Source organism: Rattus norvegicus, chromosome 18 (assembly GCF_036323735.1).
Source record: "Rattus norvegicus strain BN/NHsdMcwi chromosome 18, GRCr8, whole genome shotgun sequence".
Classification (NCBI taxonomy): Eukaryota; Metazoa; Chordata; class Mammalia; order Rodentia; family Muridae; genus Rattus; species Rattus norvegicus.
In genome coordinates this window covers 27,302,980-27,329,456 of record NC_086036.1, presented here as the reverse complement: position 1 = coordinate 27,329,456, position 26,477 = coordinate 27,302,980, and the positions used below count along the sequence as shown (strand labels likewise).

Here is a 26,477-nt window from a genome sequence, read left to right as displayed (position 1 = left end):
CTCTGGATTCCCTTTCTCCCCAACAAGTTCCTCTCCTACTTTTCTTTCTTTCTTTCTTTCCTCTCTTTCTTTCTTTCTTTCTTTCTTTCTTTCTTAAAGACTTATTCATTTATTATATATAAGTACACTGTAGATGTCTTCAGATACATCAGAAGAGGGCGTTGGATCTCTTTACAGATGGTTGTGAGCCACCATGTGGTTGCTGGGAATTGAACTCAGGACCTCTGGAAGAGCAGTCAGTGCTCTTAACCACTGAGCCACCTCTCCAGTCCTCTTTCTTTCTTTCTTTCTTTCTTTCTTTCTTTCTTTCTTTCTTTCTTCCTTCCTTCCTTCCTTCCTTCCTTTCTTTCTTTCTTCCTTCCTTCCTTCCTTCCTTTCTTCCTTTCTTCCTTTCTTCCTTCCTTCCTTCCTTTCTTTCTTTCTTTCTTTCTTCCTTTCTTTCTTTCTCTTCCTTCCTTTCTCCCTTTCTTTCTTTCTTTCTTTCTCCCTTTCTTTCTTTCTTTCTTTCTTTCTTTCTTTCTTTCTTTCTTTCTTTCTTTCTTGTCTCAGTTTAATTATGGTTGCTTTATGAGTATATAGATTTTGGGTTATTTACTAGAACATAAGTAACTTACCAGTGGTTATACCACTGAAGAAATATAGCTCCCTCAGTGGTTATTAACTGGTAGTAGCTCTTCAGCTAGGGTGGGGCCTTATGAACCCCTCTTCCTATCCATGTTGGAGTTGATTGGCTTGGTCTTATATGGATCTTATGCAGGTAACCACAGTCTCTGTGGGTTCATGAGTATGATAGCCACATCTCATGTCCAGGGAGCACTCCTCCTCATCCTCTGGCTCTTTTTCTGACCCATCTTTGGTGATATTTCCTGAATCATAGGAGGGAGGGAGAGGGAAAGAGAGGAGAAGGAAAGAGAGGGAGGGGGAGGGGGGAAGGGAAAGGAGAGAGACTGATTGATTGAGATTCCATTTAGGAATACTCAACAGTGCTCAGCAGTCAGTGTTTCTTAGCCCTTTGACCAGATATGAGTCTGCATTAACTGCTGCCTCTGTAGAAAGGTTTTCTGATCAAGGCTGAGCCCAGCACTAATCTGTGGCTGTAAACATATGTAAAGGCTGTTTGCTAGCAGGTCCATTTTGCAGAACAACAGCAGGAGATTCCCCACTAGGGCCTATGACCTCTTTGATCATGAACTTTTGAGCAGATTTACAGTACCAGTTATGAATTCCCTCCTGTGGAGTAGGCCTGAAAGCCAGTCAGAAAGCAGTTGATTCCCTGTATCATCATGCCTCTATTGCTCCAGTGGTTACAGCTTACATGGTAAGCTGGTTTTATAGTACTAAGGCTTAGCCCACTGTAAGATAAGATCATTGATGATGATTCTTTGCAGCAGTATAAAGGCTAGACAGCATGAAGGACCTTCTCAGATCAATTCCAGCTTGATTTCTTTATATCCTATATCCAATATGTGATGTCTTCAGCATGAAGGTCTTACCATTGTGTTATGGTGTGTAGTCGAGAGCAATAACATTAAGCCTATATTGTTTTGGGTACATCTGGGGCCTCCCTGACATGGGAAGGTATCCCATATTTGGCACTGAGATTTTCACTTAATAACCCTTGGCTTCTAGGAGCAGCACGACTCATCCATGTAGTCTCTGGTCTCCTGGACTATAGAATTCTACACACTAATCTTACCACTTACTAATCTGTTGCCCCTCTGGTTTCTTAGCCTACTGCCTTTCTTTTCCTGACCTGAAGTGGGCCCCGAGGACTAGTTTTGCTCTGCTCTCCTGTGTACTCTGAGGTTTCTCTATACAACAGTGGCTCTACTTCTGTTGTTTCCGCCTTCAGTCCCCACTCCTATTCTGATGGCACCAAGATCCTTGCCCTACCCTTTTCCCCTTTCTTTTTGTTCTTGGATCTACTCTGTGCTCTGTGGCTGATTAAGTGGCTTCCTTGTCCTCTGCATTTTACAAATGAAAACTTGAGGCTTGGCTTCCGACATTCAGATTCTTTGAAGGCTGTGATCAATCTGGAGAGGGACAGGCAAGGCATTCTTTTATGCAATCACTTTACTTTTCTCTTGATTGTTCTTAGATAGAGCCATTATCTTTTGTCTCTGAAATCATAATTTCCAATAATCTATTTAGCCACTTTTTTGAAAATATGTACTTCATCCTCCTGGAGTGGGCATGAGGTAGGTCACGCCCTCCCACCTTCAAGTCAAGCCTGCACCTTCATTGCTTCCACTTCTTCATGTTGTTTTGTCTCCCTCTCCTTCCAGGGCTCTGGTTCTAGTTGGGCTCATTGAGCTCTCTTGGCCTGCTGTGCTCTCTGGCAGAACCGGAATCTGTCCTGTACTGCTGTTGGAAAGGCCTCTGGGGCTGTCTCTTCAGACTGGAAAAGTGGCATCTGGGCAGAAAAAGGCTTGTTGTGTTCACTGGAAGTGTCTGTCTTCCAACAGTCTCTCTTCACTTTGACCCTTGGCTGCCTTGGATTTGAGGGAAGTCCCTACTTGCTTCATTCTGGGAGTGGCCTTCTCCTTGGGGCACCTGTTTTACAGAGGGCCAGTTCTGAGTCCAGTGTGGCCAGCTAGTAGGTAGGCTGCAGTGGCAACCATATTTCCTTTGATATTCCAACACTCTTGTTCCATTCCTTTGTGACTTTCTGCTTACTTGGTATCTTGGGAGGAAGCCTATTTGACGACTCCAAACCTAATTCTCTTGTCCTTCAAGTCGTCCTTTAACATTCCACTCTTTTCTTAAGTCCTTCAAGTCGTCCTTTAACATCCCACTCTTTTCTTAAGCCTTGGTACATGGCTCTTCCAGGCCAGGGCTGTCCTTTCAGTCTCCTCTCTACGTTTCATATTTGCCTGCTTAAATTAGGTGGCTTCTGTTTGTGGAGAGGTGAGTGCCTGTGTGCGTTCTACAGCCCATAAATAGTAATGAATGTGTCTGTGGGAAGAGCTCATCCTCTAACCTTCAGTTTGCAAAGCACGGGATGGTTTCACAGCTGTTCCTGCAGCTGGTAGCTCTGTGTGCTTGGGTCTGGCTGTCTGGATGCTAGTATGCTGAGAAAACTCTGAGTGCATTAGGTCTACCCTGGGATTTCGGCTCACACTGAATTCTGGTGTGGGGGTTTTCACTAATATCTATTATCCTCACCTACAAGGAGCAGGTACCCAACCAAAAGCCTGTGGGTTAGCTGGAAGAGGTGTGTGCTCTAGAATGTGAGTTCTAGATTAGTGGCCTGCCCTGATTGGCTGTGGGGTCAGGGACGACATTAATTACTGTACCAGTGGTAGAGGACAATTAAGTACCAGGTGCTATGAACACTTTTCATGTATTACTTATTTAATTCTCCTGTCTGTTCTTTGACATAGAAGCTTTTACTATGCCCATTTTATAGGTTAAAAAACAGCTTAGCAAAATTGTGTCTTTAACTTTTTTATTACACTTATTATTTTGTATGTGTAAGAAGATAGAGGAAAACAATGTTCCCATATACTGTAGGCAGCACCAAACACCAGAGACACCAAGGTGGGCTGCTCATGTGGCTGACCGTGGATTGGGCATTTTCACATTTCCCTGGTTCCTCCTGTGCACTGTTCCTGTGGCTTGGAGCAGCCACCATCTGCCTGGGTCAGCTAGACCTGTCAGAACTTGCCTGGTACCCAGCGGTCTCCCCTCCCCCACTTTACTGGCTTCTTTCTATTCTTTTGTTTTCTTTTCTCAGAAAAGACTAAAGTTACTGGAACTTGTCTTGTTTACACAGGGTCCAGACTTCTCCCATCTGTGTGAAGGGAGTGGAGGACAAAACAGCATGAGGTGCCAGGGAGGTGGGAGCTTGGCAACCTCCCCTCATCCATTCCCCAGCGTCTGTTCTGGGCTACAGTAAACTGATACTACAGGTTGCACCTGATCTCTGTTTAAGTAGAGGCATTGCCTACAAATGGCCATCTCAAGTACCTTATTATCTCCCTGTCTCAGAGCCGGGAGGGTACTTAAGGAAAAAGTTACTGGGAGACACTGAAATAGTTTCCCTTTTCCTGGACTGAGTGGTGCTTTGAGTTGGATGAAGGCCATGAATGTAAAGCTTGCAGATCTGTTCTCTGCGGAAGGCCAAGCAGGATGGAGGGTTTGTTTGGCAGGCCCTGAAGGGTGGGCTCGGGCTTGTGAGTGGCAAGTGCTCTGGGAGGAGGGTACTCTTCTCGGGTCCAGTGGGATGCCGTGACTTTGGCTTCATGTTGAGCTGTTCTTTTGTGGTCCCAGATGCCTGGGTTCCTGATTATGGTTCCCAGATTATCATAGCAGAATGCAGCTTGTGTCTGCTTCCACTTTGCTCTTTCTCCCTCTCCGTTGGCTTCAGCCAAAGCTCAGGACAAGCTTTGCCTGCATTCTCTCTACCAAAACGAAGTGACATGGGTGCAGGCCAGGCCTTAAAGGGCAGACACTTAGCCCCCACTACATGCTACAGGAGTTTGTATTTGTTCTCTGGATATCCACCCCTCCCACCCAAAGCCTGGGAAGCATATTTCTTTGATCTGACCCCACTTCACCTGATCTCTCCTCTGTCTTCCCAATGGCGCACTCCTAGCCCCAGGCCTACTCTCTTGTGGGAAAAGAAATGGAGGCAATAATTAGGTCAGCTGTGTGGTCCTTGTGGGGTTATTGAGGGGAGATGAAGGATCCACTTTCACTTGATCTCTCACCCTTTGTATTGACAGAAAATATTGTTGTTGCATGAGTGTGTGTAGGAGACAGGCGATGAGAGCTCTGTGGAGCTGCCTTTCCTCTGCCCTCTGTCCCCTTCCTACTCTAGGAGATGAGGAAGCTGTTATGTGTGCATCGGCCACTCCCACCTACTGTTCCTCCGGCTCTTCTGGGCCTCTTGTTCATTTTGCCCTTGACTTCTTCCTTCTCATCTGTCTTTCCTATTGCCAGTCCCATGTTTACCTCTGGCTGTAGGAAAGGAGCACTGTGTGTGCACATGCATGTATGCATGAGACTGTCACACAAGGACATCTGTGGCTTTGGGGTTAGTGTGCGTGCTTTCTACTTTCTCCTCTCCCTTCCTTTCTTTGCTTTTAAGATAGTATCTATTCTGTGGTCCAGCAGATTGGCCTTGGGCTTGCTGTCATTCTCCTGACGGAGCTTTCCAAGGGCATCGATTACAGAAGTGAGCCACCATGCCTGACTGTTTTCTTTCGTTTTATATTCCGATAATGTCAGGTCCCTCACATTACCCTGGCTCTCAAGTCAAGGTTGCAGGATAAGAAGGATAAAAGGCAAGGATGAAAGGGCTGTGTCCTCTTGAGACCCATTTCCCTCTCCTCCCTAGCCTCTCTCAGTGTGTTAGCCCCTTCCCTTGACCACCCTTTGCCCACCTGGCCCCTTCCCATCACCCTGGCTATGGACAGGCACCTGCTTAGAACAGTGCAGTTGCCGTGAACTCATTCTCTGTCCCTCAGTATGATTGGTGCCCCCAGGAAGCTAGGATGCTGGGAGGAACTTGTGTGGCACTCAGCAGCTCCATTTTGTGATAAAAAAAAAATGGAGAGGGAGACTGGCAGAAAGCAGAAGCTGTTGCTGCTGGGTGAATGTAGCAGCTATTTTTAGCCCTAAGCCTTTGCTTTTCCGTTTGGCTGTGCTTTTTTAGCATAGTGCTGGTCCAGCAGGGATGTTTTCTTTCAGGCTGCAGATGTCCTTAGGGAAGGAAGGTTTCTGTCTGCCCCTGGGAAGACATGGGCTGGTCAAAGGGCAATAACTTCAGAGAGCGGGGGTCCATTTTGCTGCAGTGATGTCACAGAACCAGCAAATCGGAGCAGGGTCGGGCATGGCAGGGCAGGAGAAATGTAAACAGTGTAGTCTTCAGATACACAGAAATACTCCCCTGTAGCCGAATCAGTCACACTGCTGCAAATGCCTGCCTGGAGAGAGTGGTACCAGGCTGATGTTCTGTGTGAAGCATCTTCCGAGAGTCTGGGCTAATACAGTCCGAATCCTTCAGAGCTTTGTGTCACTCTGACTTAGTGTCGTTTCTCTTCCAGCCTCTCCTAGATTATGTGCTAGCTTGGGTAGAGTTGTCTTGATGTCCAACTTGTATTACACATTTCATTACTACTCTAGAAACAGAGACTCTGTATTAAAGTAATTCTCCATTCTCCCTTTCCTTCACCCACTTGACAGATGCTCCTTCCTTTCTTTATGATTTCTGGATCTGTCATGAAGGTGAAATCATATGATATATGGCCTTTTATATATGGCTTATTTCACTTGATGTAATATTTTGGGATTTTGTGTTCCAGTATGCACCCAATTTCATTCTTTTTATATTACTAATAGTCCAGTGTGTGTGTGTGTGTGTGTGTGTGTGTTTCTAGACAAGGTCTTAACATCTACAGTCTGGTTTTGAACTCACTGTATAGTTAAGTCTGCTTTGATGTCATGATTCTTCTGATTGTACCCCCGCTGCTGAGGTTACAGGCATGCAGCACTGAATCTGAATCTCTTTATCTGTAGGTGAGCACTTGGGTTAGCTCTACTTGTGAATAGTGTCTCTGAATACATTTGCACAAGTAGCTGCTTGAACTCCTGCTTTGTTCCCATAGGTGTATATCTGGCTGTACAGCAGTTTTATCTGTAGCTTGTTGTCGTTTTTTAAGAACTTTTTTTTTTATATGAATGTACAGCAGCTGTCTTCAGACACACTAGAAGAGAGCAGTCAGTGCTCTTAACCACAGAGCCATCTCTCCAGCCCTTTTGTTGTTTTTTAAAGACATGGTCTCACTATGTAGTCCAGGATGGCTTTAAATTTTTGATCCTCCTACCTGGCTTAAATGCACAATTTTTGTTTGTATTTGTTTTGTTAGGTTTATTTTATTTTAACCTCATGTACTATGTGTCAGTGCATGGGTATGAACATAGAAGTGTAGGCACTGCAGAGGCCAGAAGGTGGTGTTATAGGTGATTGCTAGCCCCTGGACACAGTATTGTCTCTAATCCATGAATACAGGACATCTTTCTGTTCTTATGTTTTAAAATTGTTAACACCTACTAAAATTCTGCTATGATTTGTTTGGTCATTTAAAAAGCAGTGCAGAAGAAGATTTTGTGGCTTGGAAATTTGAGCTTTGCTACAGGATGCTGATACTATCTGTTGTCAGCCGTGATAATGGGTATTGTTGAAAGTGGATGCTACAGGTACTGATATAGACCTGGCCCTGTATCTGTTCACGTGTAGTGCAGGTGGATGACTTCCTTATTTCCACCGTAGCAGTAACACCATCTATAATCTCAGGTACTGTCAATGGGGAAGGGAGGGCCAGGGCTGTTATGCACGTACATTGCTAATCAGGGCAAAACACCAGTGACGGGAGCTGGGAGCAGCAGGGATTTATGGAGCCGCAGTAGAAGGCCTGTCACACTTCTGTGCAAGAGCTGTCTGACATTTGTGGAGTAAGTGCTGTTATGGGACTCATGATAATGGGAAAGAACCAGGCCCTGACCTTCTGTTTTCTGTGCTTGTACCCTCAGGTCCTGGTTATGGCTCCTCAGCACCTGCCTTCAACTAGGATGGCCCCTCAAGGAATGCTGCTGGGGCTGCTGTTGGCTTCCTGTTTAACTTTCTGCCTCAGTTGTCAGAACTCAGTAAGTGTCTTCTGTAGATTACAGCAGGCCTGAGACAGCCCCTTGTCCCCAAGACCACTGTGGGATGGGATGGGTTCAGAGTTTTCTGTTTTATGGAAACAGTTTTCACATTTCTATTTCCTTTAACCCCTGTTTAAAGGGTGTGGCAGTTTCCCTTGGAAGGGAGGGACAATGGGGACAACAGTGACGATAATACAGTAATAAATAATAAGATTCCGTGCACTAAGCATGGAATGGATTGTTTCTTTTTTAAATGTATTCTTTTTTAAAATAAGAATTTATTTTCTGTGCACCGGTGTTTCGTCTGCATGTAAGGCTGTGCGAGGTGTCCAGTCTTGGAGTTACAGGTATAAGCTGCCATGTGGGTGCAGAGCATTGGACCTGGGTGCTTTATCAGCCAGTGCTCTCAACCGCAGAGCCATCTCCTTGGCCCTCTTGTGTGTATTCTTACCTAACCATTCCAGCAACCCTGTACGGTAGGCAACTGCAATAATTCCCATTCCGAAAAGGAAGAGACGGGAGTCAGAGACTTAAGTACTGTTGTCAGAATCACACAGCTATGAAGAAGAGCTGGAGGAGGTCAAAACTATCCTGACAACTCGATGTTGGCCAATACCAGCTTGAAGCAGACTGCTCCTTCCTCTCCTTTCTCCTTGTGCTTTCTCTTCTGTCCAGATATGACTTTCCCTTTTCTTGTTCTTCCCAGGCCTGTCTTGGTTAACAGAACCCTCACTTTTCAGAGCTGCAGCGTTTGTCATAGGTAGCTAGAGACTGCCAAAAGAAGTCTGGCCTGCCCACAGTGGCACATTAACAGGCTCTTTTCCCCTGGGTTGTCTCCTAAAATAGGCTGCCCTTGACCAGCTCCCTGTGTCGCCTCTTCCGTGGCCACCTTTCCCAACCCCCCAGGGCTCTTACTAAATGTTGGGTAAAGCTTTGGAACTAGAGGCCCTTGAAGTGCAAATGACAATTGTGATGAATTCAATAACGACCCAGCTCTGCTTAGGTTCTCCTCTGGCTCCGGGCAAACTTCCACCTTCTCTGTGAAGTGGTTTGTTTCCCCACCCCACCTCCTTTGTGGAGCGGAGAATGTGCAGATAGGAGTCAGGAATCCTTTTGAGCTTTGGATGTGCTCTGACTAAGATCCTGTTGGTCCTGTTCTGCACCCCACCCTTCCACTTCCACACACCCTTTCTCTCTTTCTCTGTTTCTCTGTCTCTGTCTCTCTGTCTCTCTCTGTCTCTCTCTGTCTCTGTCTCTCTCTCTCTCTCTCTCTCTCTCTGCTTTTCAAGGACAATGGAATCCCAGGATAGGACTAGTTACAATATGATGTCTCTGACATAGCTTAGCAATAAAAATTACCCAGAAAGGCACCCAAGAGTCTTAAGGATCAGAAATGTGTCCCCTTCTCAACTTAGAGCTCAGGAGGACCCCTGTGTTCCCTGTTGAGAGCTAAAGCAGATGCACGATTAACAAAGCATGCTGATGAATTTACTTAAGGACTGTTAGCAAGTCCCTTCTGGATAATAGTCTAACCAAATAGATGAGCTTTCAGAACCCTAATTATTCTGGCCCATTTATATTAGCTCTATTGAGTCTAGTCTCAGAAAAATGTTAATACCGACTCCATCAAGAGAAGCTGCTTTTATCCTTGTCTGTTCCTAAGCTGTGTCTATTTGTCATAATCTCTCATCATGTGCTAAGAGCAGTAGGAGTTAAAGCATCTTTTCTCTCATACCGTGAAAGTGCTGCCCCGATGGCATTTACAATCCAAATTGTGCAGCCAGCCACCTTGCTGGTGTTCTAAATGGAACCAGTGCTGATGACCCTTTCTTCAGAGCCTGGAGTCCAAGTGCTGTTCTTGCTGACCTGGAATTGTCCACAGCAGGATAGCTGTGTGTATCTGTGTGAGCTGGGGATGACTTCTCTACCCAGTACCTAATGCCATACTCCCTTGTGGGAGTGTTTAATATTCGATGTCACCTTGACAACCTTGAGAGTTGCCCCGGAGACAAACATCTGGGCATGTCTATGAAGGAATTTCTAGGTTGGTTAATTGAGGTGGGAAGACCCACTCTAGCTGCTAGGGCTGCTAGGAGTTGGGATCCTGGACTACATGGAGAGGAGAAGGCAAGCTGGACCAATAGTTATACCTCCCTGCTTCCTGACCGAGGATGCAGGGAAAGTGCTTACCTCAAGCTCTCGCTGAATGCCTTTCCTCACGATTGGACACCCCTCCTTCTCTTAATGTGCATCAGTATTTGGCCTGCATGTGGATCTATGTGAGGGCATCGGGTCCACTGGAATGTGAGTTATAAACTTGCAAGCTGGTCTTGTGGAAGAGCAGCCTGTGTGCTCAGCCACTGAGCCACCTTTCAGCCCCTGCTGTATCCCTTTCTAAGACACTAGCCAAAATAACCCTTCCTTCCTAAAGTGGCTTCTATCAGGCATTTTGTTACAGTAACCAGGAGTGTTAAATTGGATGCCACAGTGTAGGAGGAGTATAAGGGTTGAAGGACTGTGATGTGAGGTTCCTGTCTTCTAAAATGCTGTCAGTGGGTGGGGAGGCCATGGAGCTTAGTGAGAAGAACAGAATCCTCTTTTGTGACCATGTCTGAGGTTTGTTTCCTCATCTGAGAGACTTGTTGCTATCTCCTTTTCAAATTTTTATTGAGATTAAGTATGATTATATAGATAAATACCAGCACGGGCACTAGTACATATGGCAAATAAATACCAGACATTATTTTTAGTATAGAATGTTGATTCCAGTGGTTAATTTTCCAAGGGGGGGTGTGGAATGTTACCCTAGAAGTCTCTCTATCACAGTGTTGTTGACACAAACCCCCACATCTCTCATCTTAAAGGGAATAAGAGATAACTTATTTGGGAGCCATTTTGAGTGACTATGACCTGGGAAAAAAGATTTCACTTACCCAAAGTATTCCGTGTTCCGACATGGCAGCAGTTTCATAAAGCTTTTACAGGTCATAAATCAAGGAAAGTTGGTGTCAGAGATGAAGTTACATTTTGGAGTCATGTTGTCCAGAACTTAAATTCTTGTGCTTCTGAGCAGTGTGATGTGAGTAGGCCTTATCCTTCACCTCATATGTACAGTGGGGATAGTCTGTCCTTCACAAGTGAGGCTGTGCTGAATTGAATCATGGGAAGCAGTTTCCCCAGGGCATGGCCTCTGATCAAGGCCTAATAAATGGTAACCTCCATGATCCTGGTAATCCCATCCTTGTGATTCGGTTTCCCCACAGAGTCTCTTCTGAAATTCCCTTTTGAGTTGGCTGTCCAGCCTTGGGATGTTGACGCCACTGACTTTCTGTGAGTCCTAGGAAATGTCTAGTCACTCAGGGCCAGATCTGGTGAATGGAGAGAACAGATTGAACACAAGAGCACCGACTTTATGTCATTTTCCACTGAAGTCTGAGGTTTCTTAAAATCTGATTCAAAGATGATATAAGAAATGATGTTTCTTACAAAAAAATGTTGAGGAAAAAGATTGTTGAAAATGTTAGGCCTCTTTAGGGCTTAAGGGCTATTGCTTCTTTCCATGGGTGCATTTTGTTCTTAATCAATGCAGTAATCATACACATTTATGAGGATAGTACATTTGTAAAATGTGCAATGACCAGGCTGGGTGATGATTGCCCGGTTTCTAACCTTAGATGTTTATCATTTTTTCATTTCGGGGACGTTCAAACTCTTGTCTCCTAGCTATTTTGGCATACCCAGTTAACTTGTCAGACATGGGTGTTGTACTCTCCTGTAGGATTTCTATCTAACAGCACTGTATCCACTAACCGTCTCTCCATCCCGAGTGCCTTTCTTTGTTCCCTGTCGTGAAAGCAACTCTCTAGCCTCCATGTGTTTAAGACGTGTGGTCTTTCTGTGAGGTCTAGGGATGGAGTGTGGTTCAGCACTGGCCTGGCCTTGGGTTTGTTTCCTGGTGCCACATAAAAATAGGAAACAATCCTTCTGTGCCTGGCTAATGTCACTTAACAAAGCGCCCTCTAGTCAGTCCCATCAAACTGCTGAAGACTTGTCTATGGAATATGTGCTATTTATTTATTTATTTATTTATTTATTTATTTATTTATTTATTTTTGGTTCTTTTTTTCGGAGCTGGGGACCGAACCCAGGGCCTTGCGCTTCCTAGGTAAGCGCTCTACCACTGAGCTAGATCCCCAGCCCTGTGTGCCCTTTATTTATTTCACTGTCCATCCTCTGCTGGGCACCTGGGTTGATCTGTACCTTAGCGGTTGTAACACACGAGTGCAGTAATTTCTTTGTCACACAGATTTTGGTTATTCTGTGTACATGGTCAGCAGTATGATCGACAGATCCTGTGCCAGTAAACCCTTAACTTTTTTGATAAGCACACTAACATATTTCTTCTACCAACAGTGTGTGAAAATTCCCCCTTTCTACATCCTCACCATCATCTTTTGTGTGTGTGTGTGTGTGTGTGTGTGTGTGTGTGTATGTGTTTTCATAATAGCCTTTCTAACTCAGTAGAATAATAATGTATTGTTGTTTTTATTTATGGTTTGCTGATGGTGTTGCTGTTGCTTTAGGCATCTTTATGGAAGAGTGTATCAGTTTTCACTTCCAGAGGGCTAGGGTCCATGACCGTCATGGCAGGGAGCATGGCAGTGTGCAAGCAGGCATGGTGCTGGAGCAGTAGCTGAGAGCTTACATCTTGATCTACAAGCATTGGAGGGAGGGAGAGAAGGAGGGAGGGGAAGAGGAGGAGGAAGAGGAGGAGGAGGAGGAGGAGGAGGAGGGGAGAGAGAGAGAGAGAGAGAGAGAGAGAGAGAGAGAGAGAGAGACTTAGTCACTGTTCTATTGCTGTGAAGAGGCTCCGTGACCATGGCAACTCTTATTAAAGGAAATATTTAATTGGGAACTTACTTCCAGTTTCAGAGGGTCAGTCTGTTATCATCATGATGGCAGCATGGTGGCACACATGGGGCTGAGAGCTCCTGATCAAAAGGCAGAGGAAGATAGCAGAGAGACATAAAGCTTTGAGGTTTTAAAAGTGCATTCCCAGTGACACTTTCCTCTAACAAGGCCAAACCTACTCTGACAAAGCCACACCTCCTTAGCCTGACGACTACTCTTTCAACTGTATGAGCCTGGGGGTTGAATATTTTTATCAAACCTCCCAGAGACTGGGAATGGATTGAGAAAACTTAAAGCCTGCCCTCAATGACACACTTCCTCCAACAAGAACACACTTCCTAATGCTTCCCAAACAGTTTCACCAACAGGGGACCAAACATCCAAATATGCAAGCCTGTGGACTTCCCTTCTTAGCAGCACAGTGATACCAAATATCTTCGCATACTTGTTAGCTATGTCTAAACTGTGTCTAACCAGGGCTTTGTGCACAGCAGGTAGGTGCCCTATTACTGAGCAGTGCTAGAGATGAAGTCTAGGGTCCTCTATATGTTAGCTAAGCATTCCACTAAGGAGCTGCAACCCAGTCCCATTTATCCATTGAATTTTTTCATGTTGGTTTGTCTGGTTTCCTTACATATTCTGGTTAGTAACCTCTTGGTGGCTAAGAATCTTGCAAATGTTTTTCTCCAGTTCTTTAATTTCTTTATTATTGTATTTATGATGTTGCCTGTGGGGACACATCTATAGAGTGTGCACAATCAGAGTACAACTTAGTTGATCCTTTATATGGGTTCTAGGGGTGCCACAGGTACGTTAACAACTGGGTTATCTTTATGGCTCCTTTTGTCTCATTCTTGAAATTGTCTGTTCTGAGGTTATCTGTGTAGAAACTGTAGTACCAGTGTTTGAGTTTTGTGTTTGGGGATCAGCCCAGTTTTCTCATGTGCTTCCCTATGATTTTGTTTAGTTTGCTACTTTTTCTCTCCCTCTCTCTTCCCCCTCCTTTTCTCTCTTCTATTTTAATGAAGTATCTTGTATCCTGGCTGTTTTTCAACCCCTCGTGTAGCCAAGGATGATCCTCCTGCTTCTACCCCATTAATGCTGGGATTACAGGTGTGTGCTCCATGTCCAGTTTATATGGTGATCGGGACGGAACCCAGGCCACCATACATTTGGGCAGGCACTGTGCCGGCAGAGATGCATTCTAGCAGCCCTCACCAGCTTGGTTCTTTTGCTCAGGATTGTGTTCACAGGGTGTTTGTGGTTCCACACGATTTTGTTGTTGTTGTTTTTTTTTTTGTTTTGTTTTGTTTTTTGTTTTTTGTTTTTTTTTTCGGAGCTGGGGACCGAACCCAGAGCCTTGCGCTTGCTAGGCAAGCGCTCTACCACTGAGCTAAATCCCCAACCTTGTTTTTTGTTTTTTTGTTTTGTTTTGTTTTGTTTTGTTTTTGAGACTGAGTTTCTCTGTATATCCCTGACTGTCTGGGAGCTTGCTTTGTAGTCCAGGCTGGCCTTGAACTCACAGAGATTCTGGCAGCCTCCACCTTCCAAGTACTGGGATTAAAGTCATAGGAAGCCATACTGACTGAGTTCCACCCGAAGTTTTGCAATCAATTTCTCCCTATTTGTTTATTTTGAGTGTGTATTTGTGTTGGAGATGTGTTTCATGACACATGGAAGTCAGGAAAACTTTCAGAGGTCAGTTCTCTCCGCCATGTGAGTCCTGGGGATTGAATTCATGTTGTATAAAGGCTTGGTGATAAGCATACTTACCTGCTGAGCCATCTAGCCAGCACGAATTTTACAGTCCTTTTAAAAGACTGACTCTGTAAAGTCAACTCTGTAGATCGCTTTTGGCAGTATGGACATTTTGCCATTGATACATCTGGCCTTTGAATGTAAGCTGACTTTCCATTTTCCTGGGATGGGAGATTCAATTTCTTTTATTTTCAACTGTAGAAACTCTTCATTTCCTTGGCTAAATTCCCCCTCCCCACTCTCGGGGATGGGGGGCGGGGGGACAGCGCACGAGGGCTAAGTTTTCTTATATAGAAAAATCACATCTTTTGCAAACAGGTAATTTGACCTTTTTTTTTTTTTTTTTGATGTTCTTTATTTCTTGCCTTGTTCCAGATTTGCGAATAAACAATTTCAGCTTTCTGCTGCAGCGTGCTGTTAACTGTGGGTTTACTGTGTGAAAAGCTGTTCCTTCTAGGTCCTAATTGTTTTAGACTTTTGAATCTGAGCACCACTGAGTATTATTAAATGCAGTTCTGTATCTGCTGAGATGCTCGTGTGGTTTTGTCCTCAGTTTTGTTGATGTGATTAATTAGGTTTATTTGTATATGTGTGTGGAATAAATCTTATTTGATAACCCCCTAGGAGGCCATCATTTCTCTTTATTGGCCTTGGAAGCTAAGGGTCTCTAACTCAGATCGCCAGGCCTGTGAGCAAGCTCAATAGCCCTGTGGTTCGTTTTTGTTGTTAATTGTTATTGTTTTTTGTTTTTGATACACTGTCGGGTTTGATTTGGCATTATTTCGTTAAGAATTTTCACATTTATGCCACCATGTAGTATATTGATCTCTAGTTTCATTGGATTGTTGTATTCATATCTAGTCTTAATATTTAACATAATGCTGGCCTAACAGAATGAGTTTGGGAGGATCCTGAACCAGACCGTTCTTTGGAATAGTTTGATGATCGGTTTTAGTTTGTTGAAGGTTTGAAGCCTTCTGATCCTATGTGAAAATGTAACTATTATTCTCCAGAAATAACTGTCCTCTCCAAGGCTCACTGCCTCCATCTACAAACCTAGGCCTAGTTCTAGAAGCTTCTGTCCTCCATACAATCAATTTTATCTAGAATATTTTCAGCCTCTGAGACTTACTGCTCACCCTTCTTGTTCTTTCTGAGCTCCGGCTGGCTGATTCACCTCAGCTGCTCTGCCTCAGACTCCTCTCCCAGATGACTGATCCAATCTGGCTTCTCTCTACCTCTCTCTGTCTGTCTGCCTCTGTCTGTCTGTCATTCTGTGTCTGTCTGTCTGTCTGTCTGTCTGTCTGTCTCTCTCTCTCTCTCTCTCTCTGTGCCTCTCTGAGCCTCTCTCTGTCTCTCTCTGCCTCTGTCTGTCTGTCTGTCTGTCTCTCTCTCTCTCTCTCTCTCTCTGCCTCTCCTGAACTTGACCTCACACTGACTCTTCGCTAATCTTCTGGCTCCTTCTCATTCTCTGGCTCATTCTGTCTTCACTGTGTCTAACTTGTTCTCTCTTCAACCTGGCTCTGTGAAACTCTGAGTGAAACTGCTTCCTTCCTTTTTTTTTCTCCCCTTTATGCTGTTCTCTCTCTCTCTCTCTCTCTCTCTCTCTCTCCCTCCCTCTCTCTCTCTCTTTTTTTTTTTTTGCTTTTTTTCGGAGCTGGGGACCGAACCCAGGGCCTTGCACTTGCTAGGCAAGCGCTCTACCACTGAGCTAAATCCCCAGCCCCTTATGCTGCTCTCTCTTAATAGATCCCCTTTCTTTTCTTTTCTTGTTAGAGTTGGCCATATTCTATTCTGACAAATCTGATTCATCACTTTGTCACCCAAAACTAGACATCATTTTCAAAAGTGGCTGCTTTCTTCTACAAACTAATTTTACCTTCATTATTTTTTATTAAAGCTGTGTTCTAAGGGTGTGTCTGTATTCCTGCTAGAGAGATTAAAGATGTGTGCTAAGAACTGAGCCACACCACAACTAGAAACATATTTTTGTTGTCATTGTTGTTGTTGTTTTCTTTTAGTTTTTTTAAATTAAATAACAATCTCAGAGTTCACAATGTAGTCAAATGTCCTGCAATACCTATGCCTGTCCTCGATGGGAGAGCTTCTTAGTACTCATTTTTTTTATCTGTTCAAGCTTTTTATGTTATGTTCAACTGTTGCTGTAAAATTATAAAAAAAATGCTGTCTTTTATCCACACTAGGTCCAGCACCATAGTGCCCCAAGATTTCTGGTAGACATCTTCATCTCTGTCAGCAAAGCCTCTCATCCACTTTGCTCCAACCCATATCACACTGCCAATGGCTTTACTCTGAGCCTGGTGACAATCTCTCTACCCATCCAGTTCCCAAGGCAGGTGGCCACCATACACGTGTCTCCAGCCACCACATACTTGAACTTAAATCACCACATGAAAGAACGCACAACACAATTACCTCTGATCCAATCGATACTATATAATTTGCTCATCTAGACATACAAAGCCCTGTACACATCCATCCCTTAAGAGTATTCATAACAACTGTAGAGGTGCAGAGAGGAATCTTAACATCGGCCTCCATGTTCTTCCTGCCGCTTCTCTCCCGGCCCATCTCCTCCTCTAAAGCCTTTTTCCCACCCATCCTTCCTTCTTGTCCAATGACAGGCCTCGTTCTATCTTGTACCTGCCTTTACCTGTATGACATCATCCTACATTCAGCTTCATAAGTTGTGTGTCTAGAAATCAATCCATTTCTTGTGGATTTTCCAATTTTTAGTATTTAGTTGTATATAATAATACATTTCTGTAGTATCTGTTACAATGTCCCCTTTTAAATCTCTCATTTTATTTATTTCTTTTATCTTTTATCACTAATCATGTTTGCTGTGAACAAATTGATTGATAGAAAAGAGAAATGAATTGTATTTTGAAGGATAGTTCCATGGGCTTTGGATCCATTCTGACAGGGATGGGTGGCCTCATGGAGTGGCTGTCTGTGGTGATCAGAATGTGTGGAGTGACTGTGGGGACAGGAACATGCAGTGGAAGCTGGTGACATTGTGGAGGGCTGGAAGCAGAAAGAGAGACATGACAACCAGAGTCTATGGCCTCCAGAGTCCTTTTTCTAGTGACTTGTTTGTTTTAGTAGAACCTTATTTCATAAATGTTCCTGCGCCTTTAAAGTAGTACAGTGAAATGGGAAACAGATGCTCAAACCATGAACTTACTGAGGAAACTTCACATAAAACCATAACATTTGTGCTTCGTCTAGCTAACATTCTGCCAGTTTTGTTTTTTTTTCAAGAAAACTAACCCAGAGCTGGGCATAATGACATGCATCTGTAATCTCAGTACCTGAGAGGCACGGGTGTTCAAATCCAGCCTTGGCTGCTTACTGACGTCACTACCAGCTTGGGCTATATGGGATCAAGTTTTATAAAACCAACCACAACTCTTTTTTTTTTTTTTTCCTTTTCTTTTTTTCGGGGTTGGGGACCGAACCCAGGGCCTTGCGCTTGCTAGGCAAACGCTCTACCACTGAGCTAAATCCCCAACCCCCCAACCACAACTCTTTACTGATATTTTGTTTTTCTTCTTTAGTCTGTTTTTTTTTTTTTTTTTTAAATCTCTGCTATGGTCTGCTCTTTTTTTCCCTTACCTTCTACCACCTATGGGTTCAACTAGTTCTGGAGTTATACTATTACATTGTTTAAAGTCTTTTATTTATTTATTTATTTATTTATTTATTTGGTTCTTTTTTTCGGAGCTGGGGACCGAACCCAGGGCCTTGCGCTTCCTAGGCAAGCGCTCTACCACTGAGCTAAATCCCCAACCCCTAAAGTCTTTTTTTTAAAGGTTGCTGTAAACCCCCCTCTTGGTATCACAAAGGTTTTGATATATCATGGTTTGATTTTCATTTGTTTCAAGAAGTTTTGTTGTTTATTTAGTTTTCTGAGATAGGTTCTGGAGTAGCCTTGATGTCACTGTGTAGTTGAGGAAGATCTTGATGTGCTGATCCTCCTGACTGACTTCTAAGTGCTGGTTTACAGGTGTTTATTGTTCCACTTGTTTCAAGAAAATTTGATTTAAAAAAATCATTATTGACCTGATGTTCATTTAAGATAATATTAATTCCTCCCCTGTATTTGTATAAGTTCTTCTAAATTTTTTTGTCATATTTATTTAGTGTGTGTGTGCATGTGTGTGTGTGTGTGTGTGTGTGTGTGTGTGTGTGTGTGTGCACGTGTATGCATGCTCACATGTGCTTAGCATGGTGTAAGCCTACAGTGACTTGTGGGAGTCAGTTTGTTCTTTCCACCATGTGAGTCCCAGGGATTGAATATAAAGTAGTCAGGCTTGGTGGCAAGTGCCTTTGCCTGCTGAGCTATCTTGGTGGCCCCTTTATACAATTTCTAAAGTCTCTATAGATTTCTTGTTTTATTCAATTGTGAGCAGGAAAAAATACAGGTCTTTTCAGGTTGTAGTTCATATAATCTTTTTTTTTAAAGACTTGTCGTCTAACATATAATCTATCCAGAATAAAATTCTATGTTCTGAGAAGAAAAGTGTATATACTGAAACTCTTAGATGAAGTGTCCTGTAATTATCTGTTAAATTGGCCTATAGTATAATTCAACTCCAGTATTTTTTCATTGATTGCCTATTATCTTTCCTTTGATGAAAGTGGGTGTTAAGGTCCCCATGATTATGTATGAGAGCTTGCTTTGTACAACTGGATATTCCAACATTGGGTCTACATACACTTATAAATGCTATTTCAGCTTGCTGAATTGGTTCATTTATTATTATATGATGGCCTTATTTGTGTTCGAAAGTGTCTGCCTTATTTTATCTAATACCTGTGCAGCTACTCTTGCTCCTTTTTCCCTGCTTGGATATTTTCCCTCCATCTCTTCAGTCAGTCGATGTCCATTTTACTCATGGGATGAATTTCTTATAGGCAGCAGTCTCATTTTTGACTCCATTCAACCTGTGTTATATTTTGACTGAGGAATTTAATCCCACAGGATAGGTTGCATTGGCTTTGGTTCTAGATGAGTACTCTAGAGCATGTGGCTTCTTCAGCTGTAATCCACGTAGACAATGTCTGTGGCATGCTTGTGGCTTCAGCTGCAGGGGTTGTTAGATTGCACCTAAGTTCTCTCAGGTGAGTTTGGTAGCAGCTCTGGGCTGTGAGTGTGGGATGACTATTCTACAGTTCATGTGAGAGTTTGGCTATTCAACAGGGCCTGTACATACAAGGCATCACAGCAGAGCCATGATTCCTATCTATTTGCAAGGGCCATGTGTCTGAGTACTTCACAGGGACTGGGTTGCACTAGTGAGTCCAGAGGGGTATTTGTATGTGACCAAAGGTTGTATTACTGGCAGTGTTTCAAAGGACCATCTGCCTAAGATAGGTTCTGTGTGCTTTTTGGGGCCTCCAGTAGGCAGAGACTCTGAGAATGCTGGGCCTGGTTACTGCTTAGGGTTGCAGGAAGATGGATAGGACCACAGATGGGTTTCCTTAGCTTCACCAGCTACCTTGCTCAATGCTGGCTGTCATTCTGCCTCCAGGGCTGAGTTGGCAAAACTGCTGGAGCAGCCGTCCAGCTGCTTCTCAGGATCCTGGTTGGACAAAGCCTGTGCGAGGGAAGGATCATGCTTGTGGTAACCTACGATAGCTCCCAAGTCTGGGCTCAGGACCTGTGAGAGCTGCAGGCCTTTCCAGCAGTAAATGCTTCTGGTGTCAATGGCCCCAGGGAGACCTGTGGGGGCCTCCTGCTGGCTCTTTAGCCACCAAGTAGTTGGAGTTGATTTTGAGTAAATTATGTATACTTTGTTCTCTCCTTATTAAGACCATGTGTCTGTCTTAGGGTTTTTACTGCTGTGAACAGACAACAGGACCAAGGCAAGTCTTATAAAGGACAACATTTAATTGAGGCTGGCTTACAGGTTCAGAGGTTCAGTCCATTATCAAAGTGGGAGCAGGCAGCATCTGGACAGGCATGGTGCAGGAGGAGCTGAGAGTTCTACATCTTCGTCTAAAGGCTGCAAGCAGAAGACTGACTTCCAGGCAGCTAGGATGAGGATCTTAAAGCCCACACCCACAGTGACACACCAACTCCAACAAGGCCACACTTTCTAATAGTGCCATTCCCTAGGCCAAGCATATTCAAACTACCCCACCATGATTGATCTTCATTCTTTATGATGTCCCTACCACATCCCTACCACACCCAAGTGCTATGCTTCAAATACTAGTGCAAAAGCTATTGTTTCTATGCTTTGGTCCTTTATTATGGAGGAAAACATGTCAGGTACCTGCAGTAGCTTTGTTGTTGGATGATCTGTTACCTTTGTTAATGAAATCCAGAAACAGAAGCTTTTCCTATCTCCTGAGTCATCAGCATGAACACCACCAGCCCTGTCTGGATTTTGAAGAGCAGTAAATGGCTTGTTCTTCCAAATTACACCATTCCCTCCAAGTTGCAGCATTTGCCTGTGGAGGGGTAGGAGTGGTAGGCAGGAGGCAAACAAAGAATTTCAGTATGTGACCCAGAGACTGTTTTTGTGGTATTTTGGTGAAGAATGTGGCTGCTTTTTGCCATTGTCGGAAGAGTCTGCCTGAGGTTAAGGTGAGGAGATCTAGATTAATTGCTTTGAAAAAGGAAGTTCCAAAACAGCCTGGTATAAATTCTATTGGTGTTTACTAAAGTTTACTCTTATGAAGAGCACTTTATTGAAAAGGAGCAGGTTGAGAAAGGAAAAATATAAAATACATGGTTTGAGTATTAGCAGGACATCAGGAAATAGAACGGAACTAAATCCTATGTTTTAGGAGTTAACAGATTAAAGGAGTGGGATTTGGGGGCAAGATTTCACCCAGCTAAGTTTAGGTCCAGGCATGGTGGTACACATGTTTAATCCCAGGAGACAGAGCCATGAAGATCTCTGAATTCAAGCAATACAGAGCAAGTTCCAGGACAACCAAGCATAGGCAGTAAGGGAGTTGGAAAACAGAAAGCTGGTGATGATATAATAGAACAAGGGGCCATGTTCCAGCTCGGCAAGCAGCAGTGCTGGGCAGTGTTGGCCCTGTGGCTCTGGCTTTAGAGTCAAGAGTAGAAGGGGTTACTGGGACAATTGGTGCTGGTTAGCTGGAGCTAAGAAATTAGCAGTGATGAAGAAGAGACCAGCATCACTGAGGTGAAATCTGGGAAGTGTTTTCTGAGAGCACAAAGAGGCTGTGTTCTAGAGATAGCCAAGATTGTAGCTCATGTTGCAACTGAATTTGGTAATGTGTAAGCATCACACAGGTGGTACTGATTTTGAAGTCACGAAGGGGTCATAGTGAGCATCCGAGACTTGGCACTGTGAGGGGCTAGGGAAGGATATTAGTGAAGGTGCAGCTTCAGTTGCAGTTGATGTCCCAGGTCTGAAGACAAAGAAGTTTAGGCTTGGCACCATGAGGAGAGTATATGAGAGGTTATCGGTGAAGCCTAGTTGAAGCAGAAGATCCCACCCAATATATTGGAGATGCCAGTACCATAGGATGATCACCAAGAACAGCAGCAATGGAGTGGAATCCCAGAGCCTAGAGTACTACAGAGGGCAGAGCTGGAGAAGTGACACCAGCCCTTTGGAGGAGGCCAGAAGATCATGCGTGGATCCCAGACATTGGGACAAAGGGCTGTGAATCTGAAGTTGACTTGTAGACCTAAGATGTTGGAGATGCCAGAGCCATGGGACACCTGCCAAGGAAAGCTGCTGAAGGGAGTGGAACTGGCCCAGGAGAAGGAGTTTAATGTAGTCAACAAAGACGAAAAAGGAGGGGAGGTCTGAAACCTGCTTTGACATCGAACATTGACATGCAGAGTTTGGAGTTTGCCCATCTGGTTTCCTTTCTTGCTTTGGGGGTTACAGTTAACTGACTGAATGAATCTTAGACTTTGAACTTTAGACTTTTAACATTGTTGAGACTGCTATAGACTGTGGGGACTTTGGAAGTGGACTAAATGTATTTTGCATTATGGTATATTTAGGTATGACCCCCATAGGCTCATGTGTTTGAAAAGCATATGGGAGCCAGGGAGTAGAATGAGATGGTTTGTATTTGTTTAGATCAAGGAGTGGCACTATTAGGAGGTGTGGCCTTGATGGAGGAAGTGTGTCACTGTGGACATGGGCTTTAAGACCCTCATTCTAGCTGCCTGGAAGTCAGTATTTTGCTAGTAGCCTTCAGATGAAGATGTAGAACTCTCAGCTCCTCCTGCACCATGCCTGCCTGGATGCTGCCATGTTCCTACCTTAATGATAATGGACTAAACCTCAGAACCTGTAAACCAGTCCCAATTAAATGTTTTCCTCATAAGAGTTGCTTTGGTCATGGTATCTGCTCACAGCAGTAAAACCCTCACTAAGGCCCTGGGTTATGAGACTTATTCTCCTGCTAACTGTCACACATCCTGGAATCACCTCCTGGTACTAATGCAACGCTGCAATTCAAAGCTCAGGCATTCGGTTTGGTCTTCTTAGCAGTCTGAAAATGAGAACAGGTCACATAAAAACCCAGATTTCGGTTTGTGTTCAAGTTGTATAGCAGGCACGTACAGCAGAGCGGCAGCTTCCTTAGGGAAGCGTGAGTCTCCCTGCTCTTGTGGATCCACTGATTCCTTCCACAAGGGCAGTGGGAGATGCCAAACGGGATTCGGAAGCCCTGTGAGTGCGTCTGGTGAATGACCACATTGGGATTGCTCGTCAGTAGGTAGATCAACTTTACTTAGGGTGATTGAAGGCTGATGAAGTTAGGGGGGTGAGGGGAGGGACCTTCAGGATAGGCAAAGTCACCAGCTGGGGGTCTAGGGTTCCTGGCATATTTCATTAGCATGGGGAAGCATTTTAGGAATCTCAGGTGCTGACTGAACAGGTTTTGTCAGAAGAAAGGAAATTGATCCTATAAACTCATTGAGGCTGTATGCCATTTCTCAGGTAGAGACAAATGTGGGAGCTTAGAAAATCCCAGACAAGGTCAGATACGGAGAAAAGCTGCTAACAAGGGAGTCCCCATTATGTGTGTCCCAGAAGGCTATTCAGTCAATGGTAGACTTTGGCCTTAATTAGCAGTTTTCCCACCTTGAAGGTGGGAGGGTCGCATCCTACAGGTCCAATGCTTCCTGTTACTTTCACCTGGCCCTCTCCGCTCATCTTCACCTATTTCTGCCTGGCTCCTGGAGGCATTTGATCTACACAGCTCTGAGGAAATGCTTATTGTTCTAATCCTGTGCTCTAGCACTTTTGGCCAGGGGCTGGCCAGCGTGGCTTGGTCCTAGAGTACATAGGTTCTGGATATTCCTTTAGCAGATAAAGTAGGCTTAATTCTAAAATATGATACTGCTACCTGTCTGCAGTATCTAAAGCCCCAAAATCACACCTGCCTATGAAGTATGATTCATTCATTCATTCATTCATTCACTCACTCACTCACTCACTCACACACTCACTCAGCCGTTGTAAACTAAGTCTTGTGTGCTAGGACTTGGGCATACAGTTGTAAAGGATAGTCCCAGTACCTGCCTCAGGAGACTAGGTAATTGGAAATCCTGGATGGCCACATCTTCCTGACAAGTTCTCTAATGTAGTCTCACAAATACATCTGCTATTCTGTTTTTAATTCATATTCTCTCTCTCTTCTTTTGTCTCTTATTTCTCCTCCTCTCTCCCTCTTTCTCCTTACCATTCTTCCTTTTCCCATTGGCAGGATCTTATACAGTGAAGACTGGCCTGCACTTGCTTATATAACTGAGGCTAGACTTGAGCTCTCTTGACCCTCTTGTTGTCACTTCAGCTCTCAAGTGCTATGCTTACAGATGTGCACTGTGGGTCACACCTATCAGCTCTCAAGTGCTATGCTGATAGATGTGCATTGTGGATCACACACACCATTTTTCATTTCTTTAAAAACATTAGTTTTAGAAGCCCTTGGTCCTGCTAAGGCTCGATGCCCCAGTGTAGAGGAATGTCAGGGCAGGGAGGCAGGAAGGGGTGGGTGGGTGGGGAACACCCTCATGGAAGCAGGGGCGGGGCGATGGGATAGGGGCTTTATGAATGGGAAACTGGGAAGGGGGATAACATTTGAAAGTAAATAAAATATTCAATAAAAAACATTTTTGTTAGTTTAATGCACATGAATGCTTTGCCTGTATGTATGTCTGTGCACATTGTGTGTACAGTGCCCATGGAAGTCAGAAGCAGGCTCTGGATCCCTTGAGACTGGGGTTGTGAGGTGCCATGTGGGTGTTGGGAATTGAACGAGGATCTTCTGGAAGAGTAGCCAGTGCTTTTCACCACTGAGCCATCTCTCCAGTACCCCCCCTCCCCTTTGTATTAATTTTTGTACAGACTTAAAATTGAAAGCTAAGAGGGATTTGAGGTAGGCTGAACTCCTGGGGCACAGAGTGACCTCCCCTCTACTGTTCTAAGTGAAACCATACTGTGTAGTTACTCTAAGTTGTCATAGCACAGACTTCTCTGATCTGGAAGCTTAGATTGTTTTTATAAGTAAGGTGCTTGTGGTGATGATGGTAGTGGTGGTGATGATGATAGGTACCATGTTTCAGAGCGAGGGGCTTACATTATATGAACTAAAGACCTCCTTCAGAAGTTAAATAACTTGCCCAGAATCACACACACGCACGCGCGCGCGCGCGCGCGCACACACACACACACACACACACACACACACACACACACACAAATGGGATTTGAACTTGTGTTCTATGACAGAGAGCTCCAGTTCTTTACCACTATGCCATAGTCAGTGTTCTCATTAATTTGTGGAATGATTTAAGAGCATGCCTTTGTCTAGGACATTTTCCTCTCTGGCCCTTAGCAAGGTAACAAGGTATGAAACTCTTCCATCTAATTTTCATGCTTTTATTTCTTGTTAAATGTGAAAATTCTTGGAGAGGCTCTGTATTGTTATCAGCAACACTTTAACACCTTAACCCTTCCTTTGACAGCTAATTAAAGATGAGGCACTGAGGGCCAGGCAGGCGAGCGCTCCTTTCTAGTGCTGAGAGGCTACTGGAGGAAGTACTCGCATGCAACACTACCCAGGCAGGGCTAGAGTTGTCGAGAAATCAAAATGAGGTTGATGTGAAGGACTCAGCACAGATGTGCCTCAAAGGAAGACTCTAAGGAAGACACTATTAGAGTAGGACTTGGGAAGTAGATGAGGAGTAATGAAAGGGGATTTCGCAGGCCGGGGACGCCTCCCTGTGTGCCTGTGCTAGTGTGGCCCCTCCTGCTGTCCCAAAGGCAACTTCTCCAGGCTCTTATACGCATAAAATAAAAATAAGCATTAAACAGCAGGAGAGCAGGAAGGGACAATGAACACTTGGTGCTGATGTTCCCAGCTCAGAGTGCTTCACGGACTCCGTCCTCCTGTCTGTGATGTCTGCGGTACAGGGAGAAGCAGGTTTGGCAAGCAGTTTCCAACTGGGATATGTTCTTGCCTTGGCCCAGTTGGAATCCCACATTACCACTTGTAACTTACTCCATGCTTTGGGATGTTTCAGAACATTTATGCCCTATTGGTCTCCAGGGGATTTGCCAGACTACTTGGGAGTCAATTAGAACTCAGCCACCAGCCTGTTTACCAAGCAGTTAAATAGAAAGTAAAAACAGTGCTAAACCTCTCCCTAGTATTTTCTTTAACTACTTCAAGAGTATGGAATCTTCTGGTGGTATTCCTGTACATGTACAAAACTCCCATATATACTGGAATATATACTGTGTTCATTTAACCATTTGGCCTCATGTGCTGGTTCTGAGGCTGACCTTGTGAGAGGAATTGTAGGTGTTGAAACGTGTCTGAAGATGAGGAGGGGCATGCGGGGAGAGTGTATCACCTCAAGCTGGTTCTTTCTTCTTATAGTGGTGGGTCATGCAGTATTTTCTTTTCTCAGAATAATTTTGCACTCACCAACCCAGAGAAGAGTACCCACGAGGACTCAGATACAAAGGAAACCAGAAGAGAGGAGGAGCTGGATGCCGAAGTCCTAGAGGTGTTAAACCCAACCCAAGAGTGGCAGGCTCTTCAACCAGGTACCAGCCTTGCTCTGCTCCTTAGAAACACTGAATTAAAGCCACAAATGCCCTTTGTTCCTGAAGGTT

At 44.2% G+C, this 26,477-nt stretch overlaps 1 protein-coding gene across 5 annotated transcripts in view; it reads left to right on the top strand.

Annotated features, from left to right (window-relative positions):
* Positions 1–26,477, top strand: part of Sil1 (SIL1 nucleotide exchange factor) — a 231,934-nt gene that overhangs the window by 49,003 nt on the left and 156,454 nt on the right. For 4 of the 5 annotated variants that reach the window (XM_008772025.4, NM_199376.1, XM_017600905.3 and 1 more), the window contains 2 exons: positions 7,537–7,650; positions 26,270–26,408. In XM_008772025.4, the coding sequence (XP_008770247.1) occupies positions 7,546–7,650; positions 26,270–26,408 (244 nt within the window). In that variant the 5' untranslated portion in view covers positions 7,537–7,545. Of the gene's footprint in view, positions 1–7,536; positions 7,651–26,269; positions 26,409–26,477 lie in introns of those variants that run through there. The other variant, XM_039096720.2, reaches the window with a different exon arrangement.